This window comes from Coregonus lavaretus (genome assembly GCF_964263955.1).
Source record: "Coregonus lavaretus genome assembly, chromosome: 2".
In the NCBI taxonomy this organism is placed as follows: Eukaryota; Metazoa; Chordata; class Actinopteri; order Salmoniformes; family Salmonidae; genus Coregonus; species Coregonus lavaretus.
In genome coordinates, this window is record NC_139989.1 from 80,084,192 (window position 1) to 80,103,424 (window position 19,233).

General features: G+C 41.3%; 1 protein-coding gene across 1 annotated transcript in view; it reads left to right on the forward strand.

Moving 5' to 3' along the window:
• Positions 1-4,669: 4,669 nt before the first annotated feature.
• The window catches only part of LOC311140758 (NACHT, LRR and PYD domains-containing protein 3-like), a gene marked incomplete at its 5' end in the record, with an annotated part of 241,072 nt that continues 226,508 nt past the window's right edge, over positions 4,670-19,233 (forward strand). Inside the window, 6 exons of the mRNA XM_084175976.1 lie at positions 4,670-4,677; positions 5,272-5,430; positions 5,718-6,160; positions 6,591-8,352; positions 8,646-8,751; positions 13,175-13,185. Coding sequence (XP_084032102.1) covers positions 4,670-4,677; positions 5,272-5,430; positions 5,718-6,160; positions 6,591-8,352; positions 8,646-8,751; positions 13,175-13,185 — 2,489 coding nt within the window. The remainder of the gene's footprint in view (positions 4,678-5,271; positions 5,431-5,717; positions 6,161-6,590; positions 8,353-8,645; positions 8,752-13,174; positions 13,186-19,233) is intronic.

Consider the following 19,233-nt stretch of genomic DNA (forward strand, 5'->3'; position numbering starts at 1 on the left):
AGGATTGAGACTGATCTAATACACTTTATTTCTCAGCTGCCTCACCAACGTCTGTACGTGAATTAATAACTTTTAATAGCTAAATATTTCCAATAGATTGCAGCATAAGACCACGAAGCATCAGTTATAGGCTACAAGCAGCAATATGATTAACATAAAATAGCATGCAACCAAATACTATATGTCCCATGATTTTCTGAAATGGTCACTCATTACTTTAGCTAGCTATATATCTCGTATTAGGCCTGTGATGCTTTTGGAAGAGCAATTAAATTGTGACTATAGCAGGTGTTGAACCCCGGGTAAATAATCACTAGTCAGATGCTCCAACCTCAACCCTAGGATACATGCATTTTTAAATATCTAATATTACGATTAAACAACCTCGGAATAGATAAGACAAGAGTGCGTCTTCCAGCCCGCCAATAAATTAGATCGTGCAACCCTCCCGGTTAGCAAATGTACCTCAACATGCCCCTCACTTGTGCTAGAAGGCAGAGTGCTCGCTGCTGGTTGATGAATCTGACAATGAATGTACTAGGAAAATATGTTTTTCTCAACCAGAGGTGACTAAATTAATGTTCAGGCTTATTGATAATCGTTATAGTAATGAAGAATAATTTCAAAACATGAGCATAAAAACAGGTAATAATAAACATGAATCATCATTATATTATTTCACAGTAATCTGTTAAATGCTTTTTCAGTCGTTCCTCTTGCGTTAGCAGTGTGGAAAGGGACAGTAAAAAGCGTGTGCAGGAGTTTTCCTGTGAGGGGGAGTGGTGGTGTATCCAGGGAGAAAACTAAACGAATCTTCTGAAATGTCATTCGTGGTCTAATGCTTCCATCTATTGGAATTATTTAGCAACTGCAGTAGTACTGAATAAAGTATATCCTTACTAAAGTAGTAATTACTCAGAATTGCAAAATATGACATTTTCTAGTTCATTTTACCACTTACAACCATAAAATAACCATTTATAGCATAACAAACAATGAAACTGACATAAACCAAAAGCACCATACATTTAGTTAACTATATATATATATATATATATATATACTATTTATTTAGATGGGTGACATTATCTGCCAAAGTAATACCACTGTAGATAAAGAAGAGCTCTCCAGTAGGTGAACCAAAACATTCAAAGGCCATTTTCTCAAAATTGAGGTTACAAGTTTATCATCTTTCAAAGCAGAATTACTTTCCCATTGTTCCTCAACTGTAGTGTATGATATACCTTTTTCTAGCTGAGTCTCTACTTTTATCCAATGTAAAAAACACAATTTCAAATTTTGCTACATAAGACCTAATCGAGCCGGTCGGCCACATTTGACTGTGTAAAACCTAGTAGTACTACTTATTTCTCTGATAGTGAGGCAGATATATATTATTACTGTGTAAAACCTAGCAGTACTACTTATTTATCTGAGAGTGAGGCAGATATATAGCATTGTGCAAAAAAACATGATTATTTGTCTCTCTGAAATGAAACCATCAAGTGATAGATTTAAACAAATACATGTCTGTCATTGAACAATCCCATGCCATGATTAGATGGTGAAAAAACACACCAATCTCTTTCATAATTTCTTTAAACAATAAAAGCTAATTTACGAACATTTCTGAAAATGGATATATAGCATTTTGGAATGAAACTCTTCTTATGTTACCCCATCTGAGTTCAGAGTAGATGAGAGACGTAATGTTTGTCTCTGTTGTGTTGAAGCCCAATCAAGCAGGAGAGACCAGCCTCCCCTGTACCCAGCTGTGTGTCCATGAAGAGTGACCGGTCTATGAATCGTCATATAGAGTTTAGAGAGGGAGACTTTTCTACTGAACAAAGGTAAGAAGAACTCATGGGTCATGGTCAGTGAGTTAAACAACACTGTCTCTAGTCATTTCTCCTCTCCCATTTTCCCATTTATTTTGGTTGTTTTCATAATCCATAGGCTAATCCTTTTTTCCATTTTCATAGTCCTAAAACAATATTAAATAAACACAACACTCCCTGTGTGTGTGTGTGTGTGTGTGTGTGTTTTTGTGTGTGTGTGTGTGTGTCTGTCAGTGTGTGTGTGTGCACTCCCTGTATGAAGAGATGAAATCTCTGTCTTGATTGCCTAGTCACTTTTACCCCTACCTACATGTACATATTACCTCAATTACCTCAACTTCCTGGTACCCCTGCACATTGACTCGGTACTCCTTATAGCCTCATTACTACCTCAACTTCCTGGTACCCCTGCACGTTGACTCAGTACTGGTACTCCTTGTATATAGTCTAGTTATTACCTCAACTACCTGGTACCCCTGCACATTGACTCAGTACTGGTACTCCTTGTATATAGTCTAGTTATTACCTCAACTACCTGGTACCCTGCACGTTGACTCAGTACTGGTACTCCTTGTATATAGTCTAGTTATTACCTCAACTTCCTGGTACCCCTGCACATTGACTCAGTACTGGTACTCCTTGTATATAGTCTAGTTATTACCTCAACTACCTGGTACCCCTGCACATTGACTCAGTACTGGTACTCCTTGTATATAGTCTAGTTATTACCTCAACTACCTGGTACCCTGCACGTTGACTCAGTACTGGTACTCCTTGTATATAGTCTAGTTATTACCTCAACTTCCTGGTACCCCTGCACATTGACTCGGTACTCCTTATAGCCTCATTACTACCTCAACTTCCTGGTACCCCTGCACATTGACTCAGTACTGGTTCTCCTTATAGCCTCATTATTGTTATTTTATTATGTTACTATTTCCTTTTTTTATTTAGCTAATTTTTGTGACTTTTTAACTGCATTGTTGGGGAAGGGCTCATAAGTAAGCATTTCACGGTAAAGTGTACCACTGTTGTATTCGGCGCATGTTAGAAATACAATTTGATTCGATTTTAAGCTCATGCACAGAAATACGTCATTGGGTCTAATGGTCGTCTTGTGCCGAACTGCACAGGTGCAGGCCGTCAAATCAAAGGCACTCCTTCGATATAAAGTTGTTTTTGACTAACATGTGTCAGTTTGTTAAACTACTTAAGACAGAACATTTTCCAAATTTAAAACTAAGGAAGTCATTTTTACCTCTCATTGACTTCCAAACCCCAAACCCTGGCCTGGTCTGCTTCATATGCGTTCCCAGAATACATTTTTAACATCAGCAGTTGTCACCAAGTGCTTATATAGAAACCCAGTCTAAAACCCCAAAGAGCAAGCAATGCAGATGTAGAAGCACGGTGGCTAGGAAAAACTCCCTAGAAAGGCAGGAACCTAGGAAGAAACCTAGAGAGGATGCTAGGGGGAGATTATAAGAGGATATGGCCATTAAGTTCAGATAGTTTTTCAAGATTTTAAAATTTTCATAGATGACTAGCAGGGTCAAACTGTGGTTATTGAGGGTGCAACACGTCAGCACCTCAGGAGTAAATGTCAGTTGGCTTTTCATAGCCGAGCATTCAGAGGTCGAGACAGCAGGTGTGGTAAAGAGAGAGAGGGAGAGAGAGAGAGAGAGGGTCAAAACAGCAGGTTTGGGACAAGGTTGCACGTCTGTTGAACAGGTCAGAGTTCCAGATCCGCAGGCAGACCAGTAGAAACTGGATCAGCAGCACGACAAGGTATCACATCCGGTGGAGCATGTATCAATACTGATAGGATCGAAAGAAAGGGAGCGTTGCTCTTGGATCAGCTTTCTCCATTCAAATCTTTCCTTAACATTATAATTATTTCACAATACTGACCACAGATCAGCTTCTAGAATGATATTACTGCCTACGGCTGCAAATATTGAGGTAGTTTATTCTAATGCTTACACAATAAAAATGCACTAAATCACAGATTCGGCACATCATTGGGCACATGTTAGGCTATATATCATGAAATATATTGAGACAAATTACAGACAGTAGCCTACAAGTAGCAAAATAAAACTCAATTAATTAAACATTAAATGTATTTCAATATGATTGAAATAGGCCTATAGCCTACTGTTTATATTTTAAAGCAGTCATCTCGGTTTTCATTTGAAGCATCATTTTATACGTCCTTGTTTGCATCAATTGCAAAGACATTTGCAACTTTGTATTTGTAGTCAACTTTGTTCTGAATTGATCAGCATCACAGAGAGACAGATAAACTATGTGATTCTATGTTTAGGGGAGATCTTCTGTGTTTAAAGTGAGACAGGAGGGCAAAACAAGTTTCTAACGATTCACATCTCACTTAGTCTTTCTACGAGTGGTCTGAGGCAGGCGTTAGATTATGAGCGTTTTCAAGTGCAACGTTAATAACAATGGTTTTTTGAAACAGCTCAGAGATTTTACAATGCTCCTACGAATGTTCTAACAATACACTATGATGCTCCTACGAATGTTCTATATATACTCTATGATGCTCCTATGAATGTTCTAACAATACACTATGATGCTCCTATGAATATTCTAACAATACACTATGATGCTCCTACGAATGTTCTAACAATACACTATGATGCTCCTATGAATGTTCTAGTAATACACTCCGATGCTCCTATGAATGTTCTAACAATACACTTTGATGCTCCTATGAATGTTCTAACAATACACTATGATTCTCCTATGAATGTTCTAACAATACACTATGATGCTCCTGCGAATGTTCTAACAATACACTTAGCCTTAAGATGCTTTTGTGAGACTGGGCCCTGTATAAGAACATCCGCTAAATGACTAAAATGTAATGTTTTACGTACAGATCTCATATTACTGTATTTAATTTTTTATTTAAAATGTAGTTATTTGTTACATTTGACTGTGTTAAACCTAGCTGTACTATTTCTCTGAGAGTGAGGTAGATATATATATATTATTACTGTGTAAAACCTAGCAGTACTACTTATTTCTCTGAGTGAGACAGATATATATATATTATTACCGTGTAAAACCTAGCAGTACTACTTATTTCTCTGAGAGTGAGACAGATATATATTATTACTGTGTAGAACCTAGCAGTACTACTTATTTCTCTGAGAGTGAGGCAGATATATTATTACTGTGTAAAACCTAGCAGTACTACTTATTTCTCTGAGAGTGAGACAGATATATACCATTTGGCAAAAAAAGAGCATTATCTGAAATAAACCATCAAGTGATTTTAATTTAAAAAAACACACCCATTTCTTTTATAATTTCTTTCAACAATAAAAGCTAATTTACGAACTTTCTGAAAATGGAAATATAGCGATTTGTAAAGAAACTCTTCTTATGTTTCCCCATCTGAGCTCAGAGTAGATGAGAGACGTAATGTTTGTCTCTGTTGTGTTGAAGCCCAATCAAAAAAGGAGAGACCAGCCTCCCCTGTACCCAGCTGTGTGTCCATGAAGAGTGACCAGTCTATGGATCAACCTTTAGGGTTTAGAGAGGGAGACTTTTCTAGTGAACAAAGGTAAGAAGAACTCATGGGTAATGGTCAGTGAGTTAAACAACACTGTCTCCAGGCATTTCTCCTCTCCCATTTTCCCATTTCTTTTTGTTGTTTTCATAATCCATAGGTTAATCCTTTTTTCCATTTTCATAGTCCTAAAACAATATTAATCAAACACAACATTCCTTGTTTATTTGTTTATTTGTGTGTGTGTGTGTGTGTGTGTATGTGTGTGTGTGTGTGTGTGTGTGTGTGTGTGTGAGTGCACTCCCTGGATGAGGAGATGTAATCTCATGTTTTGTCCACAGAAACCAACAGGAGAGATCAGAGTCAGAGATTCTCAGTGGTCAGTCTTCCCAGAGTCATCAAACAGACCTGGCCTCCATATTCAGTGTATGTGGTCCTGTTATGTACATTTGTTTTTGTTTACCTCAAGTAAAGTTGATCTGTCAATCATTCATTAATGTGTTAATGAGAAAGCAATTATTATCTTGCTTAACTTATTTACTTGATTTATTTCAGTTGCTTGAAGAGAATATTATGACATTTGTGAAGAACGAGCTGAAGATGTTCAAGAGGATTCTTAGTCCAGAACTCCCAGAAGGCTTTGAGAGTCAGAAGCAGGATAAGGAAGTGGTGGATGCTGAAGATGAGAAGCAGGAGAGCTGTGCCAGAGAGGGGGCTCTGAAGATCACACTGCACGTCCTGAGGAAAATGAACCAGAAGGAGCTTGCTGACACACTGGAGAAAAGTAAGAGCTGTCTGCCTCATGTTGAATGCTGTTTTAGAACAAATATGTAAAAGCTGTAGCTAAAGTACAGCTAAAGTAGCTGTGTAACGCAATTATATTGTAGCAGCCTTAACACAACACCTAGTGACCTCATCAAGTAGCAGCAGGGATGTGTTGTGTTGAGAGAGAGAGAGAGAGAGAGAGAGAGAGAGAGAGAGAGAGAGAGAGAGAGAGAGAGAGAGAGAGAGAGAGAGAGAGAGAGAGAGAGAGAGAGAGAGAGAGGATACATCAGTAATACCTAATAATAATAATAATAATATATAATCAGTCACTTTAAATATTTATACTGTCAGATAAGAGAATAAATTAGAAAAAAACGTTATAACACAGTCTTACAATATTATAGGCATTAAAACAGAGGTAATATTAATATCCTCTGTGTTATTTCTAGATTCAGATGAGCTTGCTATGATTTGCCAACGTGAACTCAAATCTAATCTAAAGAAGAAGTTTCAATGTGTATTTGAGGGGATCGCTAAACAAGGAAACCCAACACTTCTCAATAAGATCTACACAGAGCTCTACATCACAGAGGGTGGAACAGGAGAGGTCAATAATGAACATGAGCTGAGACAGATTGAGACAACAACCAGGAAACAAGCAAGACCAGAGACTGCTATCAAATGTAACGACATCTTCAAACCCTTAACTGGACAAGACAAACTTATCAGAACTGTGCTGACAAAGGGAGTCGCTGGCATAGGAAAAACAGTCTCTGTGCAGAAGTTCATTTTGGACTGGGCTGAAGGAAAAGCAAATCAGGATGTCCAATTTGTATTTTCATTCCCTTTTCGGGAGCTGAATTTGATGAAAGCGGAAAAACACACGTTGATTGAACTTCTCAATCAATTCTCAATGGAAACCAAAGAATCAAGAATCTCCAACTACGACAAGTACAAAGTTCTGTTCATCTTTGATGGTCTGGATGAGTGCCGACTGCCCCTAGACTTCCAGAAGAACAAGATTTGTTTCGACGTCACAGACTCAACCTCAGTGGATGTTCTGCTGACAAATCTCATCAAGGGAAATCTGCTTCCCTCTGCTCTCCTCTGGATAACTACCCGACCTGCAGCAGCCAATAAGATCCCTTCAGAGTGTGTTGACCAGGTGACAGAGGTACGAGGGTTCAATGACCCACAGAAGGAGGAGTACTTCAGGAAGAGATTCAGTGATGAGGACCTGGCCAGCAGAATCATCTCACATATAAAGACATCAAGGAGCCTCCACATCATGTGCCACATTCCAGTCTTCTGTTGGATTTCTGCAATAGTCCTTGAACACATGCTGAAACATAAGAGAGAAGAGATGCCCAAGACTCTGACTGAGATGTACTCACACCTTGTGGTGTTTCATACCAAACAGAAGAATGAAAAGTATCTTGGGAAAGAAGAGACAGGTCCACACTGGAATAAAGAGAGCATTCTGTCACTGGGAAAACTGGCTTTTCAACAGCTTGTGAAGGGCAATCTGATTTTCTATGAAGAAGACCTGAAGGAGGCTGGCATTGATGTCAATGAAGCCTCTGTGTACTCAGGATTGTGCACACAGCTCTTTAAAGAGGAATGTGTGCTGTACCAGGACAAGGTGTACTGCTTCGTGCATCTGAGCATTCAGGAGTTTCTGGCTGCTGTATATGTGTTCCTCTCATTCACCAACAACAATGAGAATCTAATGGCCGAAACGCAAGTTACTGAAGTTACTGTCTACAAGAGTGCTGTGGATAAAGCCTTACAAAGTGAGACAGGAAACCTGGACCTTTTCCTCCGCTTCCTTCTGGGCCTCTCACTGGAGTCCAATCAGAAGCACTTACGAGGTCTACTGACAAAGACAAGAAGCAGCTCACAGAGCCATGAAGAAACAGTCAAGTATATCAAGGAGAAGATCAGGGAGAATCCCTCTCCAGAGAGGTGCATCAATCTGTTCCACTGTCTGAATGAACTGAATGACCATTCTCTAGTGGAGGAGATGCAAAGCTACCTGAGTTCAGGAAGTCTCTCAAAAGAAGAACTGTCACCTGCACAGTGGTCAGCTCTGGTCTTTGTGTTGCTGACTTCAGAAAAGGAGCTGGATGTGTTTGACCCAAAGAAATACTCCAGATCAGAGGAAGGTCTTCTGAGGCTGCTGCCAGTGGTCAAAGCCTCCAGAGCTGCTCTGTGAGTAAATACAATTATATTTAAGTACTAATCATCAGGAAGAAATATTAAGTTTAGAGAAAAACATGTATTATAATATGTATATAATATATAATATTAAATTGAAAAACTTACTGAATCAGTGCATTGGTGTTCACATTTGTATAACAATATGACCATGCAATTCTAGGAGATGGAAGATGAATCTATATGTTGTTTAAGAGAATAAACCAAATGCATCTGCCATTGTCCTTCTACACTACTGGTGTTAAATTAACAGTGTGTTTTTGAAATCATGATGATCTCTTTGTCAGGCTGTCAGGCTGTGGAGTCACAGAGGAAGGCTGTGCTTCTCTGGTCTCAGCTCTGAAGTCAAACCCCTCACACCTGAGAGAGCTGGATCTGAGTAACAATGTCCTGAAGGATTCAGGAGTGAAGCTGCTCTCTGCTGGACTGGGGAATCCCCACTGTAAACTGGATACTCTGAAGTCAGTATTCCTGTAGTTGGTCAACAAGTGATAACTGTTCACCAGATCCACATGTGTTTACCAGGCACACATAGTCCACATTATATGTGTTTGGACAGTGAAGCTTACAGTTTTACATTTGGTGCTATGCTCCAGCATTTTGGATTTGAGATAGAATGTTTCATATTAAGTGACATTACAGAATGTTGCCTGTTATTTGAAGGTAATGGTGAGAGGTTAGCATATTTTGTTGTAGCCTCTGTAACTTTCTCATTCATGATTATTCTCAATCATGTCATCATCAGGATTACTTTAGTAGTGTTTAGAAACATGTTATCTACCCACTTAGAAAGAAAATCATTCAACACCAACGAATAGTAGTGTGGTTTTAATATGATTTGACTCTTTGCAGGCTGTCAGGCTGTCTATTCACAGAGGAAGGCTGTGCTTCTCTGGTCTCAGCTCTGAAGTCAAACCCCTCACACCTGAGAGAGCTGGATCTGAGTAACAATGACCTGAAGGATTCAGGAATGAAGCTGCTCTCTGCTGGACTGGGGAATCCCCACTGTAAACTGGAGACTCTGAGGTCAGTATTCCTCAATGAACAAACACACACTGGACACACACACACACACACACACACTGGACACACACACACAGACACACACACACACACTGGACACACACACACTGGACACACACACACCACACACACACACACACACACTGGACACATACACGGGACACATACACACACACAATTATTAATTTAGTAGTGTTTAGAAACATGTTATCTACTGTTAATTATTATACATTAATTCATATATATATATACAGTGAGGGAAAAAAGTATTTGATCCCCTGCTGATTTTGTACATTTGCCCACTGACAAAGAAATGATCAGTCTATAATTTTAATGGTAGGTTTATTTGAACAGTGAGAGACTGAATAACAACAACAAAATCCAGAAAAACGCATGTCAAAAATGTTATAAATTGATTTGCATTTTTTAATGAGGGAAATAAGTATTTGACCCCCTCTCAATCAGAAAGATGTCTGGCTTCCAGGTGTCTTTTATACTGGTAACGAGCTGAGATTAGGAGCACACTCTTAAAGGGAGTTCTCCTAATCTCAGCTTGTTACCTGTATAAAAGACACCAGTCCACAGAAGCAATCAATCAATCAGATTCCAAACTCTCCACCATGGCCAAGACCAAAGAGCTCTCCAAGGATGTCAGGGACAAGATTTTAGACCTACACAAGGCTGGAATGGGCTACAAGACCATCGCCAAGCAGCTTGGTGAGAAGGTGACAACAGTTGGTGCGATTATTCGCAAATGGAAGAAAGACAAAAGAACTGTCAATCTCCCTTGGCCTGGGGCTCCATGCAAGATCTCACCTCGTGGAGTTGCAATGATCATGAGAACGGTGAGGAATCAGCCCAGAACTACACGGGAGGATCTTGTCAATGATCTCAAGGCAGCTGGGACCATAGTCACCAAGAAAACAATTGGTAACACACTACGCCGTGAAGGACTGAAATCCTGCAGTGCCCGCAAGGTCCCCCTGCTCAAGAAAGCACATACATGCCCGTCTGAAGTTTGCCAATGAATATCTGAATGATTCAGAGGAGAACTGGGTGAAAGTTTTGTGGTCAGATGAGACCAAAATCGAGCTCTTTGGCATCAACTCAACTCGCCGTGTTTGGAGGAGGAGGAAAACTGCCTATGACCCCAAGAACACCATCCCCACCGTCAAACATGGAGGTGGAAACATTATGCTTTGGGGGTGTTTTTCTGCTAAGGGGACAGGACAACTTCACCGCATCAAAGGGACGATGGATGGGGCCATGTACCATCAAATCTTGAGTGAGAACCTCCTTCCCTCAGCCAGGGCATTGAAAATGGGTCGTGGATGGGTATTCCAGCATGACAATGACCCAAAACTCACGGCCAAGGCAACAAAGGAGTGGCTCAAGAAGAAGCCCATTAAGGTCCTGGAGTGGCCAAGACAGTCTCCACACCTTAATCCCATAGAAAATGTGTGGAGGGAGCTGAAGGTTCGAGTTGCCAAACTTCAGCCTCGAAACCTTAATGACTTGGAGAAGATCTGCAAAGAGGAGTGGGACAAAATCCCTCCTGAGATGTGTGCAAACCTGGTGGCCAACTACAAGAAATGTCTGACCTCTGTGATTGCCAACAAGGGTTTTGCCACCAAGTACTAAGTCATGTTTTGCAGAGGGGTCAAATACTTATTTCCCTCATTAAAATGCAAATCAAGTTATAACATTTTTGACATGCGTTTTTCTGATTTTTGTTGTTGTTATTCTGTCTCTCACTGTCCAAATAAACCTACCATTAAAATTATAGACTGATCATTTCTTTGTCAGTGGGCAAACGTACAAAATCAGCAGGGGATCAAATACTTTTTTCCCTCACTGTATATATATATATATATATATATATATATATATTACCTGTCAAAAGTTTGGACATTATTCAAGGGTTTTTCTTTATTTTTACTATTTTACTATAAGACATTAAAGCTATGAAATAATACATATGGAATCATGTAGTAACCAAAAAAGTGAAAATATATTTGAAATTTGAAATTCTTCAAATAGCCACCCTTTGTCTTGATGACAGCTTTGCACACTCTTGGTATTCTCTCAACCAATTTCACCTGGAATGCTTTTCCAACATTCTTGAAGGAGTTCGCACATATGCTGAGCACTTGTTAGTTGCTTTTCCTTCACTCTGCGGTCCAACTCATCCCAAACCATCTCAATTGGGTTGAGGTCGGGGGATTGTGGAGGCCAGGTCATCTGATGCAGCACTCAATCACTCTCTTTCTTTGTCAAATAGCCCTTGCACAGCCTGGAATTGTGTTGCGTCATTGTCCTGTTAAAAAACAAATGACAGTCCCACTAAGCTCAAACCAGATGGGATGGCGTATCGCTGCAGAATACTGTGGTAGCCATCCTGGTTAAGTGTGCCTTGAATTCTAAATACATCACAGACAGTGTCACCAGCAAAGCACCCCTACACCATAACACCTCCTCCTCCATGCTTTACGGTGGGAACTACACATGCGGAGATCATCTTTTTCCCACACCGCTTCTCACAAAGACACGGCGGTTGGAACCAAAAATCTCCAATTTGGACTCCAGACCAAAGGTTTAATGTCCATTGCTCGTGTTTCTTGGCCCAAGCAGGTCTCTTTTTATTATTGGTGTTCTTTAGTTGTGAGTTTTTTGCAGCAATTCGACCATGAAGGCCTGATTCACACAGTCCCCTCTGAACAGTTGTTGTAGAGATGTGTCTCTGACTTGAACTCTGTGAAGCATTTATTTGGGCTGCAATTTCTGAGGCTGGTAACTCTAATGAACTTATCCTCTGCAGCAGAGGTAACTTTGGGTCTTCCATTCCTGTGGTGGTCCTCATGAGAGCCAGTTTCATCATAGCGCTTGATATTTTTTGCGACTGCACTTGAAGAAACTTTAAAAGTTCTTGAAATGTATCGTATTGACTGACCGTCTTAAAGTAATGATGGACTGTCGTTTCTCTTTGCTTATTTGAGCTGTTATTGCTATAATATGGACTTGGTCTTTTACCAAATAGGGCTATCTTCTGTATACCCCTCTACCTTGTCACAGCACAACTGATTGGCTCAAACGCATTAAGAAGGAAATAAATTCAACAAATTAACTTTTAAAAAGGCACACCTGTTAATTGAAATGGATTCCAGGTGACTACCTTATGAAGCTGGTTGAGAGAATGCCAAGAGTGTGCAAACCTGTCATCAAGGCAAAGGGTGGCAATTTGAAAAATCTCAAATATAAAATATATTTTGATTTGTTTAACACTTTTTTGGTTACTACATGATTCCATATGTGTTATTTCATAGTTTTGACGTCTTCACTATTATTCTACAATGTAAAAAATAGCTTTAAAAAAACAAAAACTTGAATGAGTAGGTGTGTTCAACCTTTTGACTCGTACTGTATATATACATAAATCAATAGATATGGCAGGTTTCAGGACTCTGATGAATCTGAATATGTAGAAAAAATATACTGCCACTATTTTCACCACCAAAGAATAGCAGTGTGTTTTTAATATGATTTGACTCTTTACAGGCTGTCAGGCTGTGGAGTCACAGAGGAAGGCTGTGATTCTCTGGTCTCAGCTCTGAGGTCAAACCCCTCACACCTGAGAGAGCTGGATCTGAGTAACAATGACCTGAAGGATTCAGGAGTGAAGCTGCTCTCTGCTGGACTGGGGAATCCCCACTGTAAACTGGAGACTCTGAGGTCAGTATTCCTGTAGTTGGTCAACAAGTGATAACTGTTCACCAGATCCACATGTGTTTACCAGGCACACATAGTGTACCAGGCACACATGCGGAGATCATCCATTCACCCACACCGCTTCTCACAAAGACACGGCGGTTGGAACCAAAAATCTCAAATTTGGACTCCAGACCAAAGGTGTAATGTCCATTGCTCGTGTTTCTTGGCCCAAGCAGGTCTCTTCTTCTTATCGGTGTCCTTTAGTAGTGATTTATTTGAGGCAATTCGACCATGAAGGCCTGATTCACACAGTCCCCTCTGAACAGTTGATGTAGAGATGTGTCTCTGACTTGAACTCTGTGAAGCATTTATTTGGGCTGCAATTTCTGAGGCTGGTAACTCTAATGAACTTATCCTCTGCAGCAGAGGTAACTTTGGGTCTTCCATTCCTGTGGTGGTCCTCATGAGAGTCAGTTTCATCATAGCGCTTGATATTTTTTGCGACTGCACTTGAAGAAACTTTAAAAGTTCTTGAAATGTTCCGTATTGACTGACCGTCATGTCTTAAAGTAATGATGGACTGTCGTTTCTCTTTGCTTATTTGAGCTGTTATTGCTATAATATGGACTTGGTCTTTTACCAAATAGGGCTATCTTCTGTATACCCCCCTACCTTGTCACAACACAACTGATTGGCTCAAACGCATTAAGAAGGAAATATATTCAACAAATTAACTTTTAAGAAAGCACACCTGTTAATTGAAATGCATTCCAGGTGACTACCTTATGAAGCTGGTTGAGAGAATGCCAAGAGTGTGCAAACCTGTCATCAAGGCAAAGGGTGGCTATTTGAAAAATCTCAAATCTCAAATATATTTTGATTTGTTTAACACTTTTTTGGTTACTACATGATTCCATATGTGATATTTCATAGTTTTGATGTCTTCACTATTATTCTACAATGTAAAAAATAGCTTTAAAAAAACAAAAATTTGAATGAGTAGGTGTGTTCAACCTTTTGACTGGTACTGTATATATACATAAATCAATAGATATGGCAGGTTTCAGGACTCTGATGAATCTGAATATGTAGAAAAAATATACTGCCACTATTTTCACCACCAAAGAATAGCAGTGTGGTTTTAATATGATTTGACTCTTTACAGGCTGTCAGGCTGTGGAGTCACAGAGGAAGGCTGTGCTTCTCTGGTCTCAGCTCTGAGGTCAAACCCCTCACACCCGAGAGAGCTGGATCTGAGTAACAATGACCTGAAGGATTCAGGAGTGAAGCTGCTCTCTGCTGGACTGGGGAATCCCCACTGTAAACTGGAGACTCTGAGGTCAGTATTCCTGTAGTTGGTCAACAAGTGATAACTGTTCACCAGATCCACATGTGTTTACCAGGCACACATAGTTTACCAGGCACACATGCGGAGATCATCCATTCACCCACACCGCTTCTCACAAAGACATGGCGGTTGGAACCAAAAATCTCCAATTTGGACTCCAGACCAAAGGTCTAATGTCCATTGCTCGTGTTTCTTGGCCCAAGCAGGTCTCTTATTATTATTGGTGTCCTTTAGTAGTGGTTTCTTTGCAGCAATTCGACCATGAAGGCCTGATTCACACAGTCCCCTCTGAACAGTTGATGTAGAGATGTGTCTCTGACTTGAACTCTGTGAAGCATTTATTTGGGCTGCAATTTCTGAGGCTGGTAACTCTAATGAACTTATCCTCTGCAGCAGAGGTAACTTTGGGTCTTCCATTCCTGTGGTGGTCCTCATGAGAGCCAGTTTCATCATAGTGCTTGATGTTTTTTGCGACTGCACTTGAAGAAACTTTAAAAGTTCTTGAAATGTTCCATATTGACTGACCGTCATGAGCAAGGCGCTTGTAACGCCAGGGTAGTGGGTTCGATCCCCGGGACCACCCATACACAACAATGTTTGCACGCATGACTGTAAGTCGCTTTGGATAAAAGCGTCTGCTAAATGGCATATTATTAGTATTATTAAAGTAATGATGGATTGTCGTTTCTCTTTGCTTATTTGAGCTGTTCTTGCCATAATATGGACTTAATCTTTTACCAATTAGGGCTATCTTCTGTATACCCCTCCTACCTTGTCACAACACAACTGATTGGCTCAAACGCATTAAGAAGGAAAGAAATTCTACAAATTAACTTTTCTGAAGGCACACCTGTCAATTGAAATGCATTCCAGGTGACTACCTCATGAAGCTGGTTGAGAGAATGCCAAGAGTTTGCAAAGCTGTCATCAAGGCAAAGGGTGGCTATTTGAAGAATCTCAAATATAAAATATATTTTCATTTGTTTAACGCTTTTTTGGTTACTACATGATTCCATATGTGTTATTTCATAGTTTTAATGTCTTCACTATTATTCTATTATGCTATTTGGTCCTCTGTAGCTCAGCTGGTAGAGCACGGCGCTTGTAATGCCAAGGAAGTGGGTTAGATACCCAGCACCACCCATACACAAAAATGTATGCATGCATGACTGTAAGTCGCTTTGGATAAAAGCGTCTGCTAAACGGCATATTATATATTATTAAATTTGAAGAATCTGAAATATAAAATATGTTTTGATTTGTTTAACACTTTTTTGGTTACTACATGATTCCATATGTGTTATTTCATTGTTTTGATGTCTTCACTATTATACTACAATGTAAAACATTGTAAATAACATTTGACTGGTAGTGTATATATAAATATATGAATAGATATGGCAGGTTTCAGGACTCTGATGTATCTGAAAATGTTGAAAAAATATACTGCCACTATTTTCACCACCAAAGAATAGCAGTGCGGTTTTAATATGATTTGACTCTTTGCAGGCTGTCAGGCTGTCTAGTCACAGAGGAAGGCTGTGCTTCACTGGTCTCAGCTCTGAAGTCAAACCCCTCACACCTGAGAGAGCTGGACCTGAGCTACAATCACCCAGGAGACTCAGGAGTCAGACTGCTCTCTGCTAGACTGGAGGATCCACACTGCAGACTGGAGAAACTCAAGTATGTAGAGGGTTTATGTCAATGTTCATATCAGACATGTTGGAGTTATCAGGCTAGTTAAGACAAACATTCTTACCACCACTTGGACTAAGTTATATACTGACTGTGTGTGTGTGTGTGTGTGTGTGTGTGTGTGGGTCCAGTTTGTGTGTGTGTGGGTCCAGTGTGTGTGTGTGTGTGTGTGTTTTTGTGTGTGTTTGTGTGTGTCTGTGTGTGTGCACGTGTATCAGTACACACACAGAACACACACACACAAACGCACACACACACATACACACACACACGCACACTGGACACACTCACACACACTGGACACACACACTGGACACACACACACACACACTGGACCCACACACTGGACACACACACACTGGACACAGACACACACACACACTGGAAACACATACACACTAGACACACACACACACACACACTGGACACACACACTGGACACACACACACACTGGACACAGACACACACTGGACACACACACACCAAACACCCGATACACCACACACACACACACACACACTGGACACACACACACACTGGACACACAAACACACACTTGACTCACACACGCTGGACACACAAACGCACAGGAGACACACACACAGGATACACACACTCACACACACTGGAAACACATACACACTAGACACACACACACACTGGACACACACACAATGGACACACACACACTGGACACACACACACACACACTAGGATTATTGTAGTAGTGTTTAGAAACCTGTTATCTACTCACTTAGACAGAAGATAAATCCAGTCATCATCCACCATTCAGTTACTATTGGACAAAACATAACCCAAAACACAACCAAAACAAACTGCAAATGCAACCAACGAGTTTGGGACCACATTGTCACGCCCTGGCCTACAGAACTCTAGCTAGTTTGGTCAGGGTGTGAATATTCTAGATTTGTATTTCTATGTTGGCCGATGTGGTTCCCAATCAGAGGCAGCTGTCACTCGTTGTCTCTGATTGGGAATCATACTTAGGCAGCCTTTTGGCACTGTCTAGTTGTGGGTTCTTGTTCCGTGTAAGGTTTGTTGTGTTGTACCTTTGGACTTCACGTTTCGTTTCCTTTGTTGTTTTGTCGTGTGTTTATCGTTAATAAACATGTTCGCATATCACGCTGCGCCTTGGTCCGACCCGTCTTTAAACGAACGTGACAGAAGAATCCACCAAACGAGGACCAAGCAGCGTGCCCAGGAGCAGCAGACACCCTGGAAACAGGTGGAGGAGCAGAGAGTATGGACTTGGCGGGAGATAAGAGAGGATCTGGCAAGGCAGATGGAGGCCCTGAAAGGGATCAGGGTGGAGAAGGAGAGACAGCCCCAAGAACAGTTTGGGGGGGGGGCTAAAAGGGTGGTCGGGGAGCGAAAGAGAGGAGCCCCGACCACTGCACTCGTAGGGGCTCAAGGAGGAGTCCTCACTGGAGGAGGACGGGGCGCGGAGTGTAAAGGACGGAGACAGTCATAGACCTCCAGCGGCGGTTCCCAGTCCGGTACGCCCCATACCTGCTCCTCGCACCAAGCCTGTGGTGCGCGTCGCCAGTCCGGCCCGGCCTGTTCCTGTCCCTCGCACCAAGCCTGTGGTGCGCATCGCCAGTCCAGCCCGGCCTGTCCCTGTCCCTCGCACCAAGCCAGTGGTGCATGTTCCCAGTCCGGCCCGGCCTGTTCCTGCTCCTCGCACCAAGCCGGTGGTGCGCGTCGCCAGTCCGGCCTGTTCCTGCTCCTCGCACCAAGCCAGTGGTGCGCATCGCCAGTCCGACACGGCCCGTGCCCATTCCCCCCGTGCCTGGTCCGGCACCGGTCAGCGGCTCCACTCTGGAGCCAGAGCAGTCCGCCCCACCGGTGCCCAAGCCAGCTCCGGGCAGCTGCTCCACTCCGGAGCCGGAGCCGCCACCGATGCTGGAAGCCCACCCGGACCCTCCCCTATTCAGTCAGGTTTGTGCGGCCGGAGTCCGCACCTTTGGGGGGGGGGGGGGGGCTGGGGGGGTGCTGTCACGCCCTGGCCTACAGAACTCTAGCTAGTTTGGTCAGGGTGTGAATATTCTAGATTTGTATTTCTATGTTGGCCGATGTGGTTCCCAATCAGAGGCAGCTGTCACTCGTTGTCTCTGATTGGGAATCATACTTAGGCAGCCTTTTGGCACTGTCTAGTTGTGGGTTATTGTTCCGTGTAAGGTTTGTTGTGTTGTACCTTTGGACTTCACGTTTCGTTTCCTTTGTTGTTTTGTCTTGTGTTTATCGTTAATAAACATGTACGCATATCACGCTGCGCCTTGGTCCGACCCTTCATTAAACGAACGTGACACACATACTAAACTTTTGACTACTTTAATACACTATAAGTGAATTGGTCAAAATACTTATGACTTCTTCAAATAGTGGGAATAGATACATAAAGTGATTTCATTTCTAATGGTGAATCAGATATGTATTACAATACCCTCAAATAAAAGTTGACATATACTGTCACCTCATATGAAACAGTTGATCTCAAATCCTAAATGTATAGAGCCACATTTAAAATGTTAGCTTCACTGTCAAAATAGATATGGTGTGGACTGTATACTCAATACAATCTAAATCTGATACCGCACTGTCTGTCTTTTGACTGATACTGCTTTTTAAACTGCTCTGGTCAGTCTACTCAAATATTTGTACTATACATGTTTCTATCTACAAGCTACATTATGATAATTTGTCATATCTAATAATGATACATTCATTCATTTATGAATATATATGTTAAGTTTCAGGACACTGATATATCTGAAAATGTTGAAAACATATACTGCCACTATTTTCACCACCAAAGAATAGCAGTGTGGTTTTAATATGATTTGACTCTTTGCAGGCTGTCAGGCTGTCTAGTCACAGAGGAAGGCTGTACTTCTCTGGTCTCAGCTCTGAAGTCAAACCCCTCACACCTGAGAGAGCTGGATCTGAGTAACAATGACCTGAAGGATTCAGGAGTGAAGCTGCTCTCTGCTGGACTGGAGTATCCCCACTGTAAACTGGAGACTCTGAGGTCAGTATTCCTGTATCACACAATGAACACACACACACTGGATACACACAC